Source organism: Mustelus asterias, chromosome 14, assembly GCF_964213995.1.
Source record: "Mustelus asterias chromosome 14, sMusAst1.hap1.1, whole genome shotgun sequence".
NCBI classification, from domain to species: Eukaryota; Metazoa; Chordata; class Chondrichthyes; order Carcharhiniformes; family Triakidae; genus Mustelus; species Mustelus asterias.
This window is the reverse complement of record NC_135814.1, coordinates 102,939,077-102,959,754: the sequence shown is the minus strand read 5'-3', so window position 1 is coordinate 102,959,754 and position 20,678 is coordinate 102,939,077. Positions and strand designations below refer to the sequence as shown.

Genomic DNA, 20,678 nt, shown 5'->3' with positions numbered 1-20,678 from the left:
TTTTTTATTATTCATTTATGGGACATGGGTGTCACTGGCAGGGGCAGCATTTATTCCCATCCCTAATTACCCTTGAACTGAGTGTCCCGCTCGGCCATTTCAGAGGGCAGTTAAGCATCAACTACATTGCTGTGGCTCTGGAGTCACGCGTAGGCCAGACTGGGTAAGGACGGCAGATTTCCTTCCCTAAAGGACATTAGTGAACCAGATGGGTTTTTCCGACAATCGGCAATCAGGGCAGCACGGTGGCGCAGTGGTTAGCACTGCTGTCTCACAGCGCCAGGGATCCAGGTTCCATTCCTGGCTTGGATCACTGTCTGTGTGGAGTTTGCATGTTTTCCATATGTCTGCATGGGTTTCCTCCGGCTGCTCCAGTTTCCTCCCACACTCCAAAGATGTGCAGGTTAGGGGGATTGGCCATGCTAAATTGGCCATGCTAAATTGGCCTTCAGTGTCAGAGGGACTAACTGGGGTAAATGCATGGGGTTATGAGGATAGGACCTGGGTAGGATTGTGGTCGGTGCAGACTTGATGGGCCGAATGGCCTCTTTCTGCACTGTAGGGATTCTATGACAATGGTTTCATGGTCATCATTGGAGTTTTATTTCCAGATTTTTATTGAATTCAAATTCCACCATCAGGTCCTCTGAGCAATGGCCTGGGTCTCTGGGTTACCACTCCACTAGGCCATCATCTCCTCTAATTCAATGTAATCAAGGTTTGGGTATGAAGGAACGTGGGGATAGTGCAGGATGGTGGAGTTGAGGTAAATGATTAGCCATGATCTTATTGAATGGCTGAGCAGGCTCGAAGGGCCGAATGGCCTACTCCTGCTCCCATTTCCCGTGTTCCAAATTAGAGCCTAAACTAGTGAAATTCCTTTACAACATGTGCTTAATTGCAAGGTGAGGGGGGTGTTGCACTGAAAGAGATGTTTTTTCCTGTGGTGCTGTTTTACAACACCCCACACAGAGAGGAATGACAACTGAAGGGCACTGGGAAATGTATCATCAGCCCGAGACACTCAGAATCAATTGCCATCCATAAAAGATTAAATCCTGCTGAGATCGAACTACCTGCTTCTTGAGTAAATTAGTGCGATGGTAAAAGCGGCCCACATTATTCAGACTCGGCTGTTGTTCAGTTATTGCTTCATTTCAACCAACAGGCTCCAATACCAATTAAAATAACAGAGTGCCTAATCCCAAAGAGCTCTTGTGTTCAGTCAAAAATCAAAGCAATTTACCACAGGCAATTTAATCTCTCTCATTGACACTGCAAAGCTGAAAGATTTCTAGATGCCCATTATATTTTTATAATGAGTACAGTACATTGCGACATTGGTGGTGATAATTTGGATCTTAATGGTGCCACTGGTTTCTGCCATGATGGAGCGATTGCTTTTCTCCCCATAGAGCTGATGTACAACCTCCATATCGAAGGATTGTCCATTTTTTCCTTCAGTCTTTCGTGGGATGTCGGGGCATCGCTGGCGAAGCCCAATTTTCCTTGAAATCAGTGGCCTGCCAGGCCGTTTCAGAGGGCAGTTAATGGTCACATGTTGACTAGACCGGGTAAGTACAACAATTCCGCTCACTAAAGGACACAGTGAACCAAATGGGCTTTTACAACAATGCCAGTTTCGTGGTCACCATTACGGAGATTAGCTTTCAGTTTCAGATTGTATTTACTGAGCTTAAATTCCACCAGATGCTGTGGTGGGATTTGAAGCTATTTCCAGGTTTGAACCTGTGTGGAGATACCGCAGATACCGTGGCGGCACGGTAGCACAGTGGTTAGCACTGCTGCTTCACAGCTCCAGGGTCCCGGGTTCGATTCCCGGCTCGGGTCACTGTGTGTGTGGAGTTTGCACATTCTCCTCGTGTCTGTGTGGGTTTCCTCCGGGTGCTCCGGTTTCCTCCCACAGTCCAAAGATGTGCGGGTTAGGTTGATTGGCCAGGTTAAAAATTGCCCCTTAGAGTTCTGAGATGCGTAGGTTAGAGGGATTAGCGGGTAAATATGTGGGGGTAGGGCCTGGGTGGGATTGTGGTCGGTGCAGACTCGATGGGCCGAATGGCCTCCTTCTGCACTGTAGGGTTTCTATGATTCTATGAGAAGATGAAAAGGGAGGTGTTACATCAGAAGCAACTCAAACATCACCAAAAATATAACCACCAGCAAAAGTGAGCAGAAGTCATGAAGACTCTGTGAGAGCTTCCTTCACCAAAACCCATATTACAATCAATACAATAACATGGAGGACACAGGGGTTTAACTAGTAAAAGAGCTACAGAATTCCCATAGCGCAGAATGGGACCATTTCCATTGAGTCTGCACCAACTCTCCGAAAGAGCATCTTACCCAGGTCCACCCACTTACCCTATCCTTTTACCATGGCCAATCCACCAAACCCACACATCTTTGGACACTAAGGGGCAATTTAGCATGGCCAATCCACCTAACCTACACATCTTTGGACACGAAGGGGCAATTTACCATAGCCAATCCACCTAACCCGCACATCTTTGGACACTAAGGGGCAATTTAGCATGGCCAATCCACCTAACCTACACATCTTTGGACACTAAGGGGCAATTTAGCATGGCCAATCCACTTAACCTGCATATCTTTGGACAGTGGGAGGAAACTGGAGCTCCCGGAGAAAATCCATGCAGACACGGGCAAAAGGTGCAAACTTAACACAGACAAGCTGGGAATTGAACCCGGGTCCCTGGCGTGGTGAGGCAGCAGTGCTAACCACGGCGCCACCCACTCACAAGTCTTACAAATTTGAATACTGAGCCTCACCATGTTCATCAGCTCTTTCAATAGGTCCCGTGATGGCTGGCCCAATGTCTTCAGGACTTCATACAGCTGCGTGTAACCAATACGCTCTTTGAACACCTCCTGCACTCAGCATTTAAAAAGGAAACATGGAACAACTCAGTGCAAGGTAAATGAAACACATTTAACTGGAATTAAAAAGTCATTCTTAATTATTTTACACTACTTGAAAAAAAAGCTCCCTCATTGTTTGGTGCCCTCAATAGGACACCCAGAAATGAGCGGGGCAGTAATCAGTGCAACAAGAGGCTTATTTTAATATTCTTTCATGGGTTATTGCCCATCCCTAATGGCCTACGGGAAGGTGGTGGTGAGCTGCCTGAACCAGCTCCTGTGGTCCAGGTTCACCCACAGTGTTGTTAGGGAGGGACTTCCGGGTTTTTTTTTCATCCGGAAGCGTTGAGTCCAAAGCTCGACGCTATGGAGCAACAGGTTATAGATTTGCAGCATCAATTCCTCAGTCTTCGCTTTCCTTCCTTAAGAAGAGTGCGAAGACCAGGCCTCTTTGCACTGCAATGTGGAATGGTATGCACCCCAGCCCTGATGTCCACTTCCATTTAACAAAGGACAAAAGAACATTACAGCAGAGGAACAGGCCCTTTGGCCCACCAGCCTGTGTCGACACATGAAGCCTCTCTAAATGTTATACTTTATTCCCCCACCGATGAAGGCAAGCATGCCTTTTTGACCACCTTGTTCACTTGTGTTGCCACTTTCAGGGAACTGTGGACCTAGATTGCTCTGCTTCTAAGGGTTCTACAATTTACTGTATACATTCATCCTGCAGTAGACCTTCCAAAATGCATCACCTCGCATTTGCCCGGATTAAATTCCATTTGCCATTTCTCCGCCCAAGTCTCCAGCCTATCTACATCCTGCTGTATCCTCTGGCAATCCTCCTTACTATCCGCAGCTCCCCCAGTCTTTGGATAAAAGCAAATTACTGCAGATGCTGGAATCTAAAACCAGAAGAGAAAACGCTGGAAAATCTCAGCGAGTCTGGCAGCATCTGTGGATGGGTTCTGACAAAGGGTCATCCAGACTTGAAACGTCAGCTCTTTTCCCTCCTCACAGATGCTGCCAGACCTGTTGAGATTTTCCAGCATTTTCTCTTTTGGTTCCCCCAATCTTTGTGTTGTTACAATTTAGTCCTCTGTGGGGGGAGGAAACAGACAAGGGCTTAGCATTCCCTATCCTATTCAAAGGGGCAGCACAGGCTGTGAATGGGCAGAATGGCCTCCTTTAGCCCTTTATTGTTCAACGATTGTCCTTCCCCTCCCCAGTTCCAACCAGAAAACAAATCCTGTGCTGCTCTTCCGAGAAGAATCATAGAATCCCTACAGTACAAATTTTATACTTTATTCCCTCACCGGGGAGGCCATTTGGCCCATCGAGTCTGCACCGATAACAATCCCACCCAGGCCCTATGCCCATAACCGTAATTATTTACCTTTCTAACCCCCTGACAGTAAGGGTCAACTTATCATGGCCAATCAACCTAATCCGCACATCTTTGGAGTGCAAAGGTTTTGGGAGGAGGGCAAAAAGTGTGTTTTTTAAGAATTCAAGTCATTAGGAATCTGAGATTTAAAACTATAAACTGAGCTTACCTTCGCCGCTGGGGATTTGTGCATCACTGCAGTCAAAGCTTGGATCGTCGCCACAGCGAGGCTATCCAGGCGACCCTGAAACACCTAGAACACCAATTAGACTATTAAACGGCAACTAGCCAGGTCGTGACCAGAGGAGGGTTGGGCACTCACTGCTTCCCTGCTCTCCAAATAGAAATATCAAGATTAGAACCAACAATCAAGACTTGGCATTCGAGTCTTCCAACCAGCAATTCACCAACGTTTTGAAAAGTGGAACATGACCATTGAAGTCGTACTGTGGAGGAACGCCAAATGCAAGCACGACGAATGGGGAGTAGAAGTGAGCCAGTTAGTGAGTGGGTTACTGAAAAATCAGATGGCGTTAGTGACCAAAATCAGTCACCGTAAGTTTTGGGATTTTGTTTTAGATATCCAGATAGATCGGATCCAAACTTTACCAGTGCAGTGCATTAATTCTTGGCCTGTTCCTTTCCTCAGTGTGAAAGCACAGAATTGAATGTCAGTGGCTGAGAATTCAATGCCTTTTTTGATACATGGGCCAACATTAAAACCTAGGGCAGTAATCGCCCTGCGTTGACATTACTGTTACTGTCAGTTCAGATCCTCTCGCCCGAGGGAAAGCCCACTTACATTATGTAAAGAACCAAAATAGGGACAGAAAATCTCTCCGTATGGTGTCGGATCATGTGATGGATCGTTCAAACACATCCTTAGCAAGGGTGGGCTTAAGAGGAGTCCAATAAAGGATTTGGAAAGCAAGGGAATCTTTCAGTGCTAGACAGACCGGAAACTTTAGCATTAAATTCCTCCCTGGCACCAGCTTCACACTGTGGTGTTTACTTCGTTTTGGAAGGAGAGAGATTTATCGCCACATTTGAATGACATTTCGGACAAATTGAAGGAGATGTGAAGAACGTTTGGAGAGCCAGAAGGAATGATAAGTCTTGACAATACCCATAATCATACAAGACAAGCCTACAACCAACCTCCTGTAGCAAGAACATTATGCGGCATGCCACACCCACTCCCATTACTCACATATAGTTGTGATGGTCAGCTTTGCAATGAAGGCCAAGTGAGGAAAAATACACAACTTTGCAGTTACACTGGGATAACAATAGTTCTTTCTTTTCCAATTGCTTTGCTTCCTGCATGCTAGTGTTAGTGTCACAGACAGGCCCTCACAAGAGGCCACTGTCAACAGGGAAATTGTTAATCTGGAAGTAATATTTCGTTCTAAACAGTTGCACTTTCAATTGGTAATGTGAAAGTTTATTCAAAATTAAGTAAAACATTTCTGAGGACAGCAGAAACACTTAGAATCATACAGTGCAAAAGGAGGCCATTCGGCCCATCAAGTATGCACCGACCACAATCCCACCCAGGCCCTATTCCCATAACCACATGCATTTACCCTCGCTAGTCTCCCTGACACTAAGGGGCAATTTAGCATGGCCAATCCACACAACCCGCACATCGTTGGACTGTGGGAGGAAACCCACGCAGACACGGGGAGAATGTGCAAACTCCACACAGACAGTGACCCAAGCCAGGAATCGAACCCGGGTCCCTGGCGCTGTGAGGCAGCAGTGCTAACCACTGTGACACTGTGGATATTCGATCTATATTAGATTAAAGCATAGGAAGATCGTGCTTTTGCTATCCCCATCCACATAGATATTGCCATCAACAGTAAAGACTTGCATTTATATGGTTCATTTAACTAGTGGTATTATGGCTAGACTATTATTCCAGAAACTCAGCTAATGTTCTGGGGACCCGGGTTCGAATCCCGCCAAATGGTGGAATCTGAATTCAATAAAAAATATCTGGGATTAAGAATCTACTGATGACCATGAAACCATTGTCGGAAAACCCATCTGGTTCACTAATGTCCTTTAGGGAAGGAAATCTGCCATCCTTACCCGGTCTGGCCTACATGTGACTCCAGAGCCACAGCAATGTGGTTGACTCTCAACTGCCCTCCAAGGGCAACTAGGGATGGGCAATAAATGCTGGCCCAGCCAGCGACGCCCGTGTCCCACGAATGAATAAAAAAAAATATGCTGGATAATCTGAAACATAGCTCATTGCAGAATTTGGTATTTGTTCGTTTGGTGCCTTAAGTGTTTGTGCGATCCTCAGAAGTCAGTGATCAGCAGCACGCGCCCCCCCGCCCCCAGTAACCTCCAGGTTGTTGCTGCGCCTCCTCACCAGACCAGGTCACTGTACTAGGTGGCAACACCAATGACAAGCAGCAGTACGCCATACACATCTGCCTGGGCACCAGACAACATTCAGCCTCACTGATCACAGAAATACCCACCCATCACCACAGAGCAGAGAAATCAACGGGTAAACCCTACACCATTTTTTTTAAAAGCCGCTTGGAAATGCCATGCCAGTATCAAAAGCCACATGCCAGTTTGTATGTTTAATTTTCAACAACAACTTCAAGGAATTTGCCAGCTTTTATGTTTAATTTTCGAGAACTCAAGGATTTTGCCTCTCCTATAGTCACAGTTTAAAATTTCTTTAATAGTCACAAGTAGGCTTACATTAACACTGCAATGAAGTTACTGTGAAAATCCCCTAGTCACCACACTCCGGCGCCTGTTCGGGCACACTGAGGGAGAATTTAGCACGGCCGATGCACCCTAACCAGCACGTCTTTCAGACCGTGGGAGGAAACCGGAGCACCCGGAGGAAACCCACGCAGACACGGGGAGAACGTGCAAACTCCACACAGACAGTGACCCAAGCCAGGAATCGAACCTGGGTCCCTGGCGCTGTGAGGCAGCAGTGCTAACCACTGTGCCACCGTGCGAACTGAATAGGGGCTATGAAGTATCCATTTTAAATGTCAAGCCTGGTTAAAAAGGCTTGCAGTTCTTACTTTTTTTCTCATTTGACAAGAAGGTAATTAAAACAAAAACCTGCGTTTTCAATATTGAGAAGCACCCCCAAGGTGATTCAGAGAGAAGTAATCTATGAAGTCAAATGGACACTGAATAGAAGGGGGGAGATATTAGGTGGGGCAACCAGAGGTTTGTCAACGCAGTGGACTTTGAGGTGGGTTTTTTGAAGAGGGGAGAGGGGTAAGGTGCTGAGGGAGGGAATTTCAAAGTGCAGAGCAGAAGGTGGAGCCGCTGACTGGAAGCTGGTGCAGGAGAGATACAGAGGAGGCTTGTCGGGCTGGAGGTTAGAGAGGTAGTGAGGAATGAGGCATGAAAGTAATTTAAACATGAGGATGAGAATCGAGGCACTGCGGGAAGGGGAGCTGGTGTAAGTCATCAGACATTAGGATGTGAGTTAGGATATAGGCATAAGAGTTTTGGATTGGCTCCAGCTTATGGAGTGTGCAAGATGGGAGATCAGACAGAAAAATGCTGGAGAAGTTGAGTCTAAAGATAAGAAAAGGCTTGTAACTTTGGAGCGAGGCAGGAGCCCTCAGAGCAACAACATCACAACTGTCAATTTGTAAATAGGTTTATAATCGGGTGACGCAGGTCAGAAAGAAAGTCTCTCTCTCCTCCACACATGTCCCCTTATTATTCTGAGTTAGGAGTTTGCAAGAATGGCTATGGATGCTCCCAAACTTTGCATGAAGGCCCATTTATACAGTGTATGGTATCCTAGGTCGGTTAAAGCACATGGGTTCTTAGGTTTTATTTTTTTAATAATTCATTCATGGAACATGGGCATCGCTGGCTAGGCCAGCATTTGTTGCCCATCCCTAGTTGCCCTTGAGAAGGTGGTGGTGAGCTGCCTTCTTGAATCACTGCAGTCCATGTTCTGTGGGTTGACCCACAATGCCGTTAGGGAGGGAATTTGACCCAGCGACTGCGAAGGAATGGCAATATATTTCCAAGTCAGGATGGTGAGTGGCTTGGAGGGGAACTTGCAAGTGGTGGTGTTCCCATTTATCTGCTGCCCTTGTCTGAGATGGGTTTGGAAGGTGCTGTCTAAGGATCTTTGGTGAATTGCTGCAGTGCATCTTGTAGATAGTAGGGGCATTGATTACAAGAATCAGGAGGGCATGTTCAACTTATATAAGACACTAGTTGGGCCCCATCTGGAGACTGTTCCAGTTTTGGGCGCCATACTTGAGGAAGGATGTGACGGCACTGGACAGCGTACAGAGGAGATTCACAAGAATGATCCCAGGGATAAAGAACAGTAACAACGAGGATAGATTGGAGGCTGAGAGGCGACTTGATAGAGATATTCAAGATCCTGAGGGGTATCGACAATGTAAATAGTGAGAAACTGTTCCCTTTCATGAGTACATCAGGAACTGGAGGGCACAGATTCAAAATAATGGATAAAATGAGTGGAATTGATATGAGGAACATTTTTCACCCAGAGGGAGGTTGGAGTTGGGACCCAACTTCCTGAGAGTGTGGTGGAGGCTGGTTCGATGGAGGTATTCCAAAGGGAATTGGATTGCTATCTGAAAAGGAGGAGTGTGTACGGTTATGGGGATACGGCAGGGGAGTGGGACCGGGTAGAATGCTCTTTCAGCAAACCAGTGCAGACTTGATGGGCCGAATGGCCTCCTTCTGCACTGTGTAAAGGTTCCGAGATTAAACTGAACTGTTTTTCTCTGTGTTATGTATGGATTTAGATAGTAAATTTACAACACCCACAGCACGTAGTAATGCGGCCAGTCAAACTCTGGGTAAATGTCCAAGGGCTGTTATATTAACAACATAAATGACAAATAAAAATTGATTGGCTAATAAGCAGAATGACAAGTTCAGTGCAGTGATAGCTAATTAACATGATTCCCTTTTGCCTGAAACTGTTTTTTTTTTTCTGATGTGTGTGTGGGAAGAAAGGGAGTAAGTAAATAATGATGAAAGATTAGACGTGCCGATAAAACCACTTCAACAGCCAATTAGGATGCGGACAGAGCGGTTTTCAGATTCATTTGGGAGGGGGAAGTAGTTTGGGGCCAGTTTTGATAGCGGCGTTATATAAGAGATTGACTGCTACAAAGCAAGAGTCGGGAGAAATGACTCACGTCTGCTTTTGATTGATGTCCAGCACATATTCTCAGACAGCAGGAGACATGATGTCATCCTCTTGCAAGACAAACCTGGAGGTCTGTGCCAGCGCTGCTAACTAGCACTTATAACACTCACGGTCAGATTGAAGAGGGAAGTATGTGCCTTTACTAAATGCCTTTACTACATTGTTACACACACATGGGTTTGAAATACTTTCACAACCACACAGGGAACAGACCTGCCCGCGGGTGACATCTTTGGGCCTCAATTTCATGACACAGGGAGGCAGTGTTGTAGTGGTATTGTCACGGGACGAGTGCTCCAGAAACCCAGGGTGATGTTCTGGGGATCCGGGTTCGAAACCCACCACGGCAGATGGTGAAATTTGAATGCATTAAATATCTGGAATTAAGAATCTACTGATGACCATGAAACCATTGTCGAAAAAACCCATCTGGTTCACTAATGCTCTTTCAGGGAAGGAAATCTGCCGTCCTTACCTGGTCTGGCCTACATGTGACTCCAGAGCCACAGCATTCTCCCCGTGTCTGCGTGGGTTTCCTCCGGGTGCTCCGGTTTCCTCCCACAGTCCAAAGATGTATGGGTTAAGTTGGTTGGCCACGCTAAATTGACCCTAGTGTCAGGGGGATTAGCAGGGTAAATAGGTGGGGTTACGGGAATAGGGCCTGGGTGGGATTGTGGTCGGTACAGACTTGATGGGCCGAATGGCCTCCTTCTGCACTGTAGGGATTCTATGAATGTGGTTGACTCTCCACTGCCCTCTGAGATGGTAGAGTGAGACACTCAGTTCAAGGGCAATTAGGAACGGGCAGCAAGTGGTGCCACAACCATGAACGAATAAAAAAAAGGTGAATTCCATGAAAAAAAGGCCTGACTACCAGATTAGGCGGATGTTAAGCATCGACAGACAGCACTGTTCAAAGTTAAACAGGGAATCAGTTTCCAGACCAACACTCCAACCTCAACTGATACCACCAAATAAAAAGGTTAAATGGCCATTCATGTAGAATGCTGCTGAACAGAGTGACAGCAATGTTTGACTACATTACAGTCACTGCATAACAAAAATATATAACGGTACATAAAGCCTACCAGTCAAATAAGGTTCAACATTGTCAATTTAGGCTCAATCTTTAGAAATCATTGGTCAGGCCTCAGCTGGAATACCCATGTTCAATCCGGGGGCCCCACCCATTCAAAATCACATCATGACCTTCAAGAGGATGCAGAGGGAATTTGGTAGACTGGTACCCTGGAGAAGCCGGGGCGTGGAGGAGCTGGGACGGGGAGGAGCTGGGACGGGGAGGAGCCGGGGTGGGGAGGAGCCGGGGCGGGGAGGAGCTGGGACGGGGAGGAGCCGGGGCGGGGAGGAGCCGGGGCGGGGAGGAGCCGGGACTGTTTGCCTTACAGCAGAAGAGGGACATCTGATGGAGCTGTTCAAAATTATGAGGGAATTTGATAGAATAGACAGGGTCAGAACTGCTTCCACTGGCATGGAGTGCAGGCATTGAAGGACGCGTAGTTAAAACAATAGTCAAAAAAGCCAGGAGCAAGGGGAGATCTTTTTTCCCCCACTTAGTGTTATGATGACGTGGAATGCACTGCCTGCAAGGGTGGTGGAAGCGGATTCATTAGTAGCTTTCTAAAGGGAATTGTACACATACTAACAAAGGAAATAAAAAAACTGCAGAACTCTCAAGTAAATGTGACAAGGGGAGACTAACAGGACAGCTCTTTCAATGGTTCGAAAGGCCTCTCTCTGTGCTTTGCCAGTCTGAGATATTAGCAGACAATAAGATATAGGAGCAGAATTAGGCCATTCAGCCCATCGAGTCATATGATTCTCATCCTCATTCTCCCGCCTTCTCAATTGATCCCCTTACTGATCAAGAACCTATCTCTATCTTAAAGACACTCAATGACCTGGCCTCCACAGCCCTCTGTGGCAATGAGACATGTAAACCGATGAACCTTTTCTGTTTCTGATGATTTATAGTCCATTTCCTTGTATTTTTGCCTGTTCAAGTCACCCCTCGTTCACCCCTCAACCCAAGAAGTCTAAAGTGTGCCCTATCACTTCTTTAGAAAAAAGTGTCAACACAGCTCACACTGTTAATGTCGAACTAAGGTTTGGGAGATTTTAGAATGGGAGAAGCTCCAAAACATCTAATTGATATAAGATGTATTTCTTTTCTATTTCTGGGAAGCTTTGACCCATTTAACACGAACAGTAGCAAATGGAGAATGGAGCACCTCACAACAGGTATTTCAAACTCGAGCTTGACTCCAACAAATGATCTTCATGGCTCTTATTTATTTTTATATAATCATAGAAATCCTTTGACGTGCGCTTTAAAAGCACCATTTGGCTAACTCAAGCTTTGATGAACAATCCTCTTGTTGCTCGAGCAGACTCTGGCTGCTTTGCAACCAGGAATGGTTTAGTCGGGAACCAGAACCCATGACCAAGATGGCTCCACTGACAGCCCTTGCACCTGGCGTGGGGAATCCCCGACTGGCGGAGCCCGGTCGGCACCACTAGGGACCGCCTGCCTTTCTTCCGCCATGTTTCCAAGCCTCCCACTTTGCCAGATTTCCCATGCATCCCTCCCGCTCTGCAGCTGATTTCCCAATGAGTTGCTGGGCCAAGTGTGGAGGGTTCCCGCTACCCCAGCGTTTGCCTGGCGAGAGCTCAAATCGACACTTGGTAAAAAATAAAAGTAAAATAGTTTATTTATTAGTCACAAGTAAGGCTTACATTAACACTGCAATGAAGTTACTGCGAAATTCCCCTAGTCGCCACACTTTGGCGCCTGTTCGGGTCAATGCACCCTAACCAGCACTTCTTTCAGACTGTGGGAGGAAACCGGAGCACCCGGAGGAAACCCACGCAGACACGGGGAGAATGTGCAAACTCCACACAGACAGTGACCCAAGCCGGGAATCGAACCCAGGCCCCTGGCGCTGTGAGGCAGCAGTGTTAACCACTGTGCCACCCTGGTAGCCGTCTGTTGAAGGACTGGTGACTATCCCAAAAAGATTATTATTCAAAGCTTTTTAACGACCTGAATTGTTTTTCCTCCATCCTATTAAAGTGACTGTGGGATGGGGAGGGGAGAATTGGGGCAGTCCCCGACTTGTGCTATGAATGGTCACCAAGTCTTTGGCTCACTCGATTAATAGCCCCATCCCAGGCACATAATTACTTGCTGGCCATTCGGCTGGCTGTCTTGAAGTACATACTGGCATGGCTGTCCCAAAGCTGGAGATTCAGAGCTGGAATAAGAATTCAGTTAATACCTGGTTCACATTCATTTCTGTCAGTAATTTGTTGGCAAGATCTTTCTCACTCTTGTCTGCTGCTTTAGAACTTACAAACAGCTGTTAAATGAACACAACACAAGCATGAAAGGCGCGCAACAAGTAGAATTAATACAGTCAGGGGAAAGGAAAAAGTTTGGTTAAGCCAGCTTAAAGCTGTTGCTATTAGTTTACTGAACTAAGCTTAGCCGACTCAGGTAAAGACATTCAGCGATGAAAAAGTCAAACCATTTTATCTTTTCCCTTAATCCTTTCTTCCGAGCTGGACATTAAGACATCATCCTGCCACTGCTGATTAAAGACAAGCTGTGTGATTGTAACTGTGAGCCGAATTCAGAAATTCACACACTACACAGCAGCGACATTCTTAGGCCCAGCACCCAGCAATGTGCAATGAAATACCAGCGAGGTTGCATTCTCCATTGCAATGCGGCCCATTCTCCAGGCAATTCAGGCCGAATGGCTATTTCCAGAATATGCCCTAGAAAGACAGCATGCTTTGCCTTCTCCTCCTACTGTGGGCTCATTCTTTGAAAGAAATTCCTAAGTGGCTAAGTAGCTTCAGCTCGTAATCAGGGACCAAGTCTCAGCTGACAAAATCTCTCACAGGAGTTTAAGTTTATTTATTAGTGTCACAAGTAGGCTTACAGTAACACTGCAATGAAGTTACTGTGAAAATCCCCCAGTCGCCACACTCCGGCACCTGTTCGGGCCAATGCACCTAACCCGCACATCTTTGGACTGTGGGAGGAAACCGGAGCACCCGGAGGAAACCCACGCAGACACGGGGAGAGTGTGCAGACTCCGCATAGGCAGTGACCGAAGCCAAGAATCGAACCCGGGTCCCTGGCACTGTGAGGCAGCAGTGCTAACCACTGCGCTACTGTGCCATGCCAGGAGCAGCGGGGTATTGGGGGCGTGCGGGGCAGGGAAGCACCAGCGGCTAAAATCAAGATAACTGAACAAGAACATCACTCCCAATTATTATATATATAAATATATATATATGGCATAAGGCACACATACAAAGTAGAACGGAGTTGGTTGAACAGGCTGCTTACAGTCACATAGGAACGACAGAAGCCTGCAAAAGGTATTAAAGGTCACCGGTGATCAAAAAGTAGCATTCACACATCACCCAAAGAATTTATATATAGAGTCATAGAATCCCACAGTGCAAAAGGAGGCCATTCGGCCCCTGGAGTCTGTACCAACCATAATCCCACCCAGACCCTATCCCCATAACTGCATGCATTTACCCGAGCTAGTCCCCCTGACACTAGGGGCAAATACGCATGGCCAATCCACCAAACCCGCACATCTTTGGAGTGTGGGAGGAAACCGGAGCACCCAGAGGAAACCCACAGAGACACGTAGCTCACTGCTGGGTGATAGCATGTTGGTGATAAGCAGCAACTTTCCACACAGGTCTTGGCTGGGAAGGTAGGTAAGCAGAGAAACTTTTCTGCAGCAAAGTGAGAGTTTAAAGTTTATTTATTAGTGTCACAAGTAGGCTTACATTAATATTGCAATGAAGTTACTGTTAAAATCCTCTAGACGCCACACTCCGGCGCCTGTTCGGGTACACTGAGGGAGAATTTAGCACGGCCAATGCACCCTAACCAGCACGTCTTTCGGACTTTTGGAGGAAACAGGAGCACCCGGAGGAAACCCATGCAGACATGGGGAGAACGTGCAAGCTCCACACAGACAGTGGCCCAAGCTGGGAATCGAACCCGGGTTTCTGGCGCTGTGAGGTAGCAGTGCTAACCACTGTGATGCAGGTGGATGGGTTTTTCAAGTGAAGAGTTAAGTGTTTGGGAACAGTACATTCCCACCAGGGAATTGTACGTAACGTTGAGGGCTGGTGTGGGAGGTGAATGAAGAGGCTCTTGAAGCCAGAAAAATATCAAAAGGAGTAATGCCAATGGTTTCTAAAAGACCATTTTGTTGGGGGACTTTAGACTGATATAATTGCTCAGTCTTGTTAAAGAACATGGTTGTGAGCATATATGGGCGAAAGATAAGGAGTGGGTCTTTCCCCTTTGCCTGTTCTATATTGTTTATAGTTTGCCATTGGTTCATTTGAATTGGTGCGCCCAGCCTCCGCGCTGTACCCAGCCTCCGTGCTGTACCCAGCCTCCGTGCTGCGCCCAGCCAGTATTTAAAGATGGGAAGCACAGCGACTTGGCGGATAATCACCCATTCCAACATCCAAGCTTATCGGCATTCCATCAAAGCACAACTCTGAAACTGCAGCCCTGGAAAATAATTCAAGTCCCAACAACACTGTGGCACAGTGGTCAGCACCGCCTCCTCATAACGCCAGGGATCCAGGCTAGATTCCGGCCTCCACACTGTCTATGTGGGGAGTTTGCACATTCTCCCCGTGTCTGCGTGGGTTTCCTCCGGGTGCTCCGGTTTCCTCCCACATTCCAAAGATGTGCAGGTTAGTTGGATTGGCCATGGTAAATTAACCCTTAGTGTCCGAGATGTGGAGGTTAGGTGGATTGGCCATGCTAAATTATCCCTTACATGTCCAAAGATGTGCAAGTTATGGGGATTGGCCATGCTAAATTGCCCTTAGTGTCCGAGATGTGGAGGTTAGGTGGATTGGCCATGTTAAATTGTCCCTTATTTTCCGAGATGTGCAGGTCAGATGGATTGGTCGTGCTAAATTGCCCCTTAGTGTCCAAGATGTGATGGTCAGATGGATTGGTCGTGCTAAATTGACCCTTAGTGTCCGAGATGTGCAGATTAGATGGCTTGGCCATGCTAAGTTGTCCCTTAGTGTCTGAGGTGTGATGGTTAGGCGGATTGGCCATGGTAAATTGACCATTAGTGTCCAAAGATGTGCAGGTTAGGGGGATTAGCCATGATAAATGTGTGGAGTTACGGGGTTAGGGTGGGGTTAGGCCCGGGGTGGGGTGCACTGTCAGACAGTGCGGACTCAATGGGCCGAAAAACCTCTTCTGCAGGAATTCTATGACATTCTATAACAACGGCAAGCAAAAGAACAAAACACTTTTGCCTGCGGCTCCTTCACATTTGCAAAGGAACCACAGTTGCTCGTCGCAAGGGAGGTCTTTCCCTTTTAATATCAGCGTCACAATAATTGCAAGCTTTAAAAGCTGCGCTTACATAAGATAAAACTGGCAAAAAGACTAGGATTCCATGCCAGCTTGTTAATGAAACCTTTCTTTGCAGGTTAATATTAGTTTTGCAGTTGTGTGCATTAAGTCATTTTTTTGAAACCACACACATACAATCTTTAGTTTAGATCATGGTTTGTAATTCCACACATTGTTCCTTTGCTGTACAATCCCAGAAGAGCATGTTTCTCTTATTTCTTCTCGTGACATCTGTTGGTTTTCGTCAAGTGGGAAAACAGTAAACATCGCTTCCCTCCAAGGACTAAACCAGCACTCCTCCTGCTTCAGCCTTCTAGAAAGGAAGAGGGACAAACAGAACAGAGAAAGATAAAGGCATGAAAAGAGAGAGACCAGAGAGAGGAAAACGAGAAGGATACCAGAGATGAAGAGCAAAGGAGTGAGAGAGAGTGAGAGTGAGAGTGAGAAAGTGAGAGTGAGAAAGAGTGAGGGGGAGAGAGGGGGGAGAGGGGGGAGAGGGGGGAGGGGGGGGGAGGGGGGAGAGGGGGGAGAGGGGGGGAGAGGGGGGAGAGGGGGGGAGATGGGGGGGAGATGGGGGGGAGAGGGGGGGAGGGGGGGGGAGGGGGGAGGAGGGGGGGAGAGGGGGGGAGAGGGGGGGAGAGGGGGGGAGAGGGGGGGAGAGGGGGGGGGAGGGGGGAGGGGGCGGAGAGGGGGGGAGGGGGAGAGGGGGGGAGAGGGGGGAGGGGGGAAGGGGGGAGGGGGGAGGGGGGAGAGGGGGGAGGGGGAGGAGAGAGAGGGGGAGGGGAAGGGGGAGAGGGGGAGAGGGTGAGAGAGGGTGAGAGAGTGAGAGAGAGAGTGAGAGAGAGTGAGAGAGAGTGAGAGAGTGAGAGAGAGTGGGAGATTGAGAGAGAGAGGGAGAGTGAGAGAGAGCGGGAGAGAGCGGGAGAGTGAGAGCGGGAGAGTGAGAGCGGGAGAGAGAGAGCGGGAGAGAGAGAGCGGGGGAGAGAGAGCGGGGGAGAGAGAGCGGGGGAGAGAGAGCGGGGGAGAGAGAGCGGGGGAGAGAGAGCGGGGGAGAGAGAGCGGGGGAGAGAGAGCGGGGGAGAGAGAGCGGGGGAGAGAGAGCGGGGGAGAGAGAGCGGGGGAGAGAGAGCGGGGGAGAGAGAGCGGGGGAGAGAGAGCGGGGGAGAGAGAGCGGGGGAGAGAGAGCGGGGGAGAGAGAGCGGGGGAGAGAGAGAGGGGGAGAGAGAGAGCGGGGGAGAGAGAGAGGGGGGGAGAGAGAGAGCGGGGGAGAGAGAGAGGGGGGGAGAGAGAGAGGGGGGAGAGAGAGAGGGGGGGAGAGAGAGAGCGGGGGAGAGAGAGAGCGGGGGAGAGAGAGCGGGGGAGAGAGAGAGCGGGGGAGAGAGAGAGCGGGGGAGAGAGAGAGCGGGGGAGAGAGAGAGCGGGGGAGAGAGAGAGCGGGGGAGAGAGAGAGCGGGGAGAGAGAGAGCGGGGGAGAGAGAGAGCGGGGGAGAGAGAGAGCGGGGGAGAGAGAGAGCGGGGGAGAGAGAGAGCGGGGGAGAGAGAGAGCGGGGGAGAGAGAGAGCGGGGGGGAGAGAGAGAGGGGAGAGAGAGAGCGGGGGGGAGAGAGAGAGGGGGGAGAGAGAGAGCGGGGGAGAGAGAGAGCGGGGGAGAGAGAGAGCGGGGGAGAGAGAGAGCGGGGGAGAGAGAGAGCGGGGGAGAGAGAGAGCGGGGGAGAGAGAGAGCGGGGGAGAGAGAGAGCGGGGAGAGAGAGAGCGGGGGAGAGAGAGAGCGGGGGAGAGAGAGAGCGGGGAGAGAGAGAGCGGGGAGAGAGAGAGCGGGGAGAGAGAGAGCGGGGGAGAGAGAGAGCGGGGGAGAGAGAGAGCGGGGGAGAGAGAGAGCGGGGGAGAGAGAGAGCGGGGGAGAGAGAGAGCGGGGGAGAGAGAGAGCGGGGGAGAGAGAGAGCGGGGGAGAGAGAGAGCGGGGAGAGAGAGCGGGGGAGAGAGAGAGCGGGGGGAGAGAGAGAGCGGGGAGAGAGAGAGCGGGGGAGAGAGAGAGCGGGGAGAGAGAGAGCGGGGAAGAGAGAGAGCGGGAGAGAGAGAGCGGGGGAGAGAGAGAGCGGGGGAGAGAGAGAGCGGGGGTGAGAGAGAGCGGGGGTGAGAGAGAGCGGGGGTGAGAGAGAGCGGGGGTGAGAGAGAGCGGGGTGAGAGAGAGCGGGGGAGAGAGAGAGGCGGGGGAGAGAGAGAGCGGGGGAGAGAGAGCGCGGGGGAGAGAGAGAGCGGGGGAGAGAGAGAGCGGGGAGAGGAGAGAGCGGGGGAGAGAGAGAGCGGGGGAGAGAGAGAGCGGGGGAGAGAGAGAGCGGGGGAGAGAGAGAGCGGGGGAGAGAGAGAGCGGGGGAGAGAGAGAGCGGGGGAGAGAGAGAGCGGGGGAGAGAGAGAGCGGGGGAGAGAGAGAGCGGGGGAGAGAGAGAGCGGGGGAGAGAAGAGAGAGAGCGGGGGAGAGAGAGCGGGGGAGAGAGAGAGCGGGGGAGAGAGAGAGCGGGGGAGAGAGAGAGCGGGGGAGAGAGAGAGCGGGGGAGAGAGAGAGCGGGGGAGAGAGAGAGCGGGGGAGAGAGAGAGCGGGGGAGAGAGAGAGCGGGGGAGAGAGAGAGCGGGGGAGAGAGAGAGCGGGGAGAGAGAGAGCGGGGGAGAGAGAGAGCGGGGGAGAGAGAGAGCGGGGAGAGAGAGAGCGGGGGAGAGAGAGAGCGGGGGAGAGAGAGAGCGGGGGAGAGAGAGAGCGGGGGAGAGAGAGAGCGGGGGAGAGAGAGAGCGGGGGAGAGAGAGAGCGGGGGAGAGAGAGAGCGGGGGAGAGAGAGAGCGGGGGAGAGAGAGAGCGGGGGAGAGAGAGAGCGGGGGAGAGAGAGAGCGGGGGAGAGAGAGAGCGGGGAGAGAGAGAGCGGGGGAGAGAGAGAGCGGGGGAGAGAGAGAGCGGGGAGAGAGAGAGCGGGGGAGAGAGAGAGCGGGGGAGAGAGAGAGCGGGGGAGAGAGAGAGCGGGGGAGAGAGAGAGCGGGGGAGAGAGAGAGCGGGGGAGAGAGAGAGCGGGGGGAGAGAGAGAGCGGGGGAGAGAGAGAGCGGGGGAGAGAGAGAGCGGGGGAGAGAGAGAGCGGGGGAGAGAGAGAGCGGGGGAGAGAGAGAGCGGGGGAGAGAGAGAGCGGGGGAGAGAGAGAGCGGGGGAGAGAGAGAGCGGGGGAGAGAGAGAGCGGGGGAGAGAGAGAGCGGGGGAGAGAGAGAGCGGGGGGAGAGAGAGAGCGGGGGGAGAGAGAGAGCGGGGGGAGAGAGAGCGGGGGAGAGAGAGAGCGGGGGAGAGAGAGAGCGGGGGAGAGAGAGAGCGGGGGAGAGAGAGAGCGGCGGAGAGAGAGAGCGGGGGAGAGAGAGAGCGGGGAGAGAGAGAGCGGGGGAGAGAGAGAGCGGGGGAGAGAGAGAGCGGGGGAGAGAGAGAGCGGGGGAGAGAGAGAGCGGGGGAGAGAGAGAGCGGGGGAGAGAGAGAGCGGGGGAGAGAGAGAGCGGGGGAGAGAGAGAGCGGGGGAGAGAGAGAGCGGGGGAGAGAGAGAGCGGGGGAGAGAGAGAGCGGGGGAGAGAGAGAGCGGGGGAGAGAGAGAGCGGGGGAGAGAGAGAGCGGGGGAGAGAGAGAGCGGGGGAGAGAGAGAGCGGGGGAGAGAGAGAGCGGGGGAGAGAGAGAGCGGGGGAGAGAGAGAGCGGGGGAGAGAGAGAGCGGGGGAGAGAGAGAGCGGGGGAGAGAGAGAGCGGGGGAGAGAGAGAGCGGGGGAGAGAGCGGGGGAGAGGGAGAGCGGGGGAGAGGGAGAGCGGGGGAGAGGGAGAGCGGGGGAGAGGGAGAGCGGGGGAGAGGGAGAGCGGGGGAGAGGGAGAGCGGGGGAGAGGGAGAGCGGGGGAGAGGGAGAGCGGGGGAGAGGGAGAGCGGGGGAGAGCGGGGGAGAGGGAAAGCGGGGGAGAGGGAGAGCGGGGGAGAGGGAGAGCGGGGGAGAGGGAGAGCGGGGGAGAGAGAGCGGGAGAGAGAGAGAGCGGGGGAGAGAGAGAGCGGGGGAGAGAGAGAGCGGGGGAGAGAGAGCGAGGGAGAGAGAGCGAGAGAGAGAGAGCGAGAGAAAGAGCGAGAAAGAGCAAGAGAGAAAGAGCGAGAAAGAGCGAGCGAGAGAGAGCGAGAGAGAGAGAGTGCGAGAGAGAGAAAGCAAGAGAGAGAGAGCGAGAGAGAGACAGCGAGAGAGAGCGAGAAATGGAAAGAAAGAGTGAGGGAAAGAAAGAGAGAGACACAGTGGAAAAGAGAGGGAGGAGAGAGAAAGCGATAGTGAGAGGAAGCGCGCGAGAAAGAGCGCGAGAGAAAGAGCTCCAGAGAGAGAAGACTGCAAAGAAAAGAATGTGGAATGGGAAAGAGAGAGAGGAGCTGAGAGGAAAACAGAGAATCGCTCTGCTTCACTTTTCTTATTTACAAGCTGGAGTCATCAAATGAAGCAGCAACATTATGTCTCCTGTCGCTGTGTCATGATGTTCTGTTAGAACTCCTCATAGTGGAATAAAGACTGCAACATCATCACTGTGATTTGAAAACACTAATTTACAATTTTGTAAATAGACCACAAGGTAAAAAACTTTGTTAAAACTCTTGCACCCACAGCATTGATACGAACAGGACATTGGATTCACGCACAGTATAGATAAGCAAGCAATACCTGCAGCATGAATATACATCCTTGATGCACAGTGCTGCC

At 50.6% G+C, this 20,678-nt stretch overlaps 1 protein-coding gene across 4 annotated transcripts in view; it reads right to left on the bottom strand.

Annotated features, from left to right (window-relative positions):
* The window catches only part of nbeal1 (neurobeachin-like 1), a 277,142-nt gene that overhangs the window by 118,123 nt on the left and 138,341 nt on the right, over positions 1 to 20,678 (bottom strand). For 3 of the 4 annotated variants that reach the window (XM_078228982.1, XM_078228984.1, XM_078228983.1), the window contains exons 10-12: positions 12,791 to 12,871; positions 4,455 to 4,538; positions 2,809 to 2,907 (exon numbers count right to left, since the gene is read on the bottom strand). In XM_078228982.1, coding sequence (XP_078085108.1) covers positions 2,809 to 2,907; positions 4,455 to 4,538; positions 12,791 to 12,871 — 264 coding nt within the window. The remainder of the gene's footprint in view (positions 1 to 2,808; positions 2,908 to 4,454; positions 4,539 to 12,790; positions 12,872 to 20,678) is intronic. The other variant, XM_078228985.1, reaches the window with a different exon arrangement.